General features: G+C 46.6%; 2 protein-coding genes across 2 annotated transcripts; one reads left to right on the forward strand and one right to left on the reverse strand.

Moving 5' to 3' along the window:
• Positions 1-267: 267 nt before the first annotated feature.
• PHALS_12632 (myosinlike protein) lies at positions 268-2,761 on the forward strand (the record flags this gene model as incomplete). Its single annotated transcript, XM_024728223.1, has 4 exons — positions 268-2,332; positions 2,401-2,524; positions 2,592-2,629; positions 2,691-2,761. 4 exons carry the CDS (start codon positions 268-270, stop codon positions 2,759-2,761), a joined length of 2,298 nt encoding a protein of 765 aa, XP_024578722.1.
• Positions 2,762-2,780: 19 nt separating this feature from the next.
• Positions 2,781-3,772, reverse strand: PHALS_12633 (u3 small nucleolar ribonucleoprotein protein imp4; the record flags this gene model as incomplete). Its single annotated transcript, XM_024728224.1, has 3 exons — positions 2,781-3,202; positions 3,265-3,334; positions 3,401-3,772. The coding sequence occupies 3 exons, from the start codon at positions 3,770-3,772 to the stop codon at positions 2,781-2,783; spliced, it is 864 nt and encodes a 287-aa protein (XP_024578723.1).
• Between the last annotated feature and the right edge of the window lie 398 nt (positions 3,773-4,170).

Here is a 4,170-nt window from a genome sequence, read left to right on the forward strand (position 1 = left end):
TTGAAGGGCCGTGAGGCGACAATAAATTCCCAGGCTATGATACGCCGCTCCCTTGTCCGTCGCAAATTTTTACGTGAGAAGAAGATGGCGACACGTATTGAGGCGTTTGGCCGAATGGTGATTTGTCGTCAGAAATTTCGCCATGAGCGCTCAATTATCGTACTGGTGCAATCTCGTTGGCGTATGCACCGTTTTTGTAAAAAATTTAAAAAATTGAAGCGGCAGGTAATATTGCTGCAATCACTATGGCGTTGTCACGCACAAGCAATGAAGTATTATGACATTATAAAAAAGAGTATCATTATAGAAGCTTTCGCGCGCATGACAATTACACGTATTCGCTTTTTGAGAATGCGTGTGGCAGTGCTTGTGATGCAGGACGCTTTCCGGACGTACTTGGGTCGGCGACAATATCTTCGTTGCCGCCGCGGCGTGGTAAGAATTCAAGCTCTTTACCGTAGCTACGTGCAGCGTAAGAAATATCACCAAATGATTGACCGAATCGTCATGGTTCAAAGTATCTATCGTCAGAAAAAATCCCGTATTTTGACCGATATGCGACGGCGGTCGTTGGCGCGAGTGCTTGGTGTAGTCCGAGTCTTCCTGTCTCGTGTGCGTATGCGAAATCGCACGCAAGCTATGTTTAGCGCCGCCAATATGTACGACTTGACCAAGGTGCTGCACATCGCACAAGAGATGCCAGGGATGTTAAGAGTGCGCGATCGTGAGCACGAAATGATGTCGCTGATACATGTAGCGGCAAAAAATGGTGACCTGAATTTGGCGCGGTTTGTTTTGGAAGAAAATTCTCAACTTGAAGACCTCGTGTATGGAAAGGATACAGCGGGCAGTACACCTCTGCACTATGCAAGCCGGTTAGCACATTTAGATATGGTACGCTTACTCGCGAAGATTGCCAACCGCAACTCTACCCCTGGTGTACATTTTGACTACAGGGCTGCTCGTACACGTAGCGCAAGTGGTACGAGCAGTGCCAGTGACGACCCACCCGAAATGAAGGTTCGGTCAATTTCGAATGCTAGCACGGCATCATTGACGACGCCTTCGTCCCATTCTCCATCTAAAGCTGTGTCTGGCGTAAACCCCAGTCCTCAGGGAGGCTTTAACCTACCCAAGCGTGGTATGTCGTCTGTTTCAAAGTCATCCTTTTCAATGCAACCAGCTTTTCAGCCTGGTGATCACACTGCACCTAAGCGCAATGGCCGGCGCACTCTTGTGTCATCAAAAACAGGAAACAGCCGGCGCTTATCATCGTCGATTGGTGGACTGCCACCTGTTCTTCCCACGACACTTCAAATTGAAGTGTACAAGGAGGGATTTCTTCGAAAGGCTAGCGGTACACGTTGGGCCACAAAACGCTACGTGATGGTGGACGAAGTTTGTTTATCGTATTACAAGACCGAGAAGGATAAAATTCCACTGAAGATTGTAGAGCTTTGTGATGCCACCATCAAGCGCAACTCTAATGTAGACTACTGTTTTGAGATTCGGTCACCGCGTCTGAAGAGTTCTAAGAATCTTGATGGAATGCTCTCCTTTGTGGCCGATTCGGAGCTTGATGCGCAGGATTGGATGCTCGCTATTCGTAAGGTCGATGGTGTCCGTGTCACCACAACGCATCCCCCCAACCACAATATGATTTGCATCGACAGTGGACTGCGTCGCGACTATGTCAATATGAAGAACAAGTTAGGTTTTACCCCATTACACTTGGCAGTGCAAAATGATGAAGATGAAGGATTTGAGGCTGCAAAGGTCTGCGTCTGGCTTATTGAGAATGGTGCTGACCCGAATGCAATCGATGTCAATGGAGACACAGCACTACACTATGCGGTGGAGCTGGAGCGTTTTGATCTTGTTGAGACTCTTATGAAACGTGGCGCTAACTCGAGCTTAAAAAATCTTAAGGGATTTTCTCCTGTTGATATTGCCCAAGAAGCAGACTTGAAAGATATTCTTAATTCGGCGAATCATACCTTCGAAGCCGAAGAAAATATCGTTGAGCCTGAGGAGAATCAAACTGATGAGCATTTTCCTGTCAAGAATATGAGTTTGATCACTCCTTCACTCTTGCCCCCACCAGACAGGTTACACGACAGCACTTACGTGTCTGTGTTTTTGGGTGCCATTGCTGTGGCCACTGGTCCAGTCATGGAGACACCGCACTTTAATCTTTACATCCTAGACTGTAAGGGTGTGGTCGTTAATCCAGCACAGCGCACTCCAAAGTCGCTTATTCAGACGGGAGGCAACCACTGGTGGTTTGGAAACACTTGGTACTTACAAACGCCGCTGGAACATCTCAAAGACGGTACGGCTTATATTTCTCTTTTTCAACTAAATGGTCAAACTTATCGCAAATTTGCTGCTGTGGGTCAGGTTGTGTCGCAGTCATGGAGCTGCGGCATCGAAGTCTGGTTACGCAGGAGGTCGAAGTCGGGTGCTGGACATTTTTCCATCTGGATCTGAGTAAAATTACGACGGCGCCTGCAACCTTTGAGATGTACGCGCCACCTGTAGATCCACTCAGCAAGATTCTCGCTCGCATACCTGGTGACTCCTTCCTACAGGCCGAGATCAATGTATCTTTATAAGCTTTATGATCAAAGTAGATGAGTGATACTTTTGTAGATGGCGGTTATGTTATGATACACTGACGTCTAGTCTAGTCAGGTCTGAACCCATTAAAACATGTGCATTGCGTCCATCAAGCGAGACCGACATGGTGTCTGCGACGTAAAATTATTTTATCTACTCGTCTACAAGACTCGGCGTTTTTTAGCGGAGTTCATGTACGGCCGCAAGACCCATTCGTTTTCTGCTTCCTTCTGTTCAAGCGTGCCGAGCTTCACCTGATACAGCTGCAGCTCGAAGCGGGGCCCACACTCTTGCAACTCTACATCACGTCCTGTCACCTTAAATACATGATGACGGAACGACACGAAGTCATTGTCATTTGAAAATGTAATTACGCGTTTGGCATCTGGCTTTGGGACCGGAAACAGGTGCTTCAGTATATTTGCAACGCGCTGGCCCAGTGGCGTCGCAAATTGATTGATAATCAGATGTGGATATGCCTCCGAAACAGTTGCGCGGTCCTCAATGTCGTGGCGTAACACCGTGTTGCTCAAAGAAAAATAGGCTGACGGTCCATATGGCAAATGACACACAACCAGACCATCTAGTTGCAGCACACATTTGTTAAGCCTTGAAAAAATTTAAACTGCTCATTTTCAGTCGCACCTGGTTCACCACGAGTCTCTGTGACCAACAGCAGATCTGTAAAATCGTTCGCTCTTGCGCTCTCAACCAACTGATTGGCGAAATAGAAATGATCAATAAATGTACTCTCTAGAAAAAGCGCACGGTATCTACCTACGTCGCCAACAGTGTGGGCACCGCGATTGAGACGAATGGCATTAGGAAAAATGAGACGGATTTCCTGCGCGAACTGCTTTAGCCTCGAACTCGGATCGCGTGACGTGGTTATAGCAACCTTGGGATCAAACATGCCTGCATTCTTGTACTCGTCATCTATGTGATTTATAGGTTTTTCATGGGCTTCATCGTCGTATTCCATTTCCTTACGCAACTTGTACTCGACATTACGTAGCTCTGTCGGGATGGCCTTACCGCTTCTAATCGCCTCTTTTAGTTGCTGCTTGTGCTCATAAAGAGTGCGTTCCTTACCCTCTAGACCCTTACGGTACAGGTACTCTCGGCGCAGACGTACATTTCTCCGGACAGACATCGTAGCGAATATTTTCACTGTGTCCAATCGATTTTCGATGCTAATTCTGACATTCAAATACTAATAGATACATTTTTGGCCATTGTGTTTCATTATAAAAGTTAATACACAAACTACTTGATTTTATGCTAATATTTGAATTAATTTGTCGAAAAGATGATATTATAAATCGCTAAGCATTTTTTTGATAGTTCGATAGGCGCACAACAGGATATCAAACGCATTATCAAAGGAGCCTGAAATTTTGGCCTATTCGATGCCACCAAGACATATTCGTATTATCCGCCGCGGTGGTGGCGATCACTTCGTGGAAGGCGCCGCAGCTAACGTTTGCTGAAGATGCAGCGGGGCTGCCGTAGCTTAGCGCTTGAGGAAGCGTACTTTAGGTCACCGACCTT

Source organism: Plasmopara halstedii (genome assembly GCF_900000015.1).
Source record: "Plasmopara halstedii genome assembly, contig: Scaffold_614, whole genome shotgun sequence".
Classification (NCBI taxonomy): Eukaryota; Oomycota; class Peronosporomycetes; order Peronosporales; family Peronosporaceae; genus Plasmopara; species Plasmopara halstedii.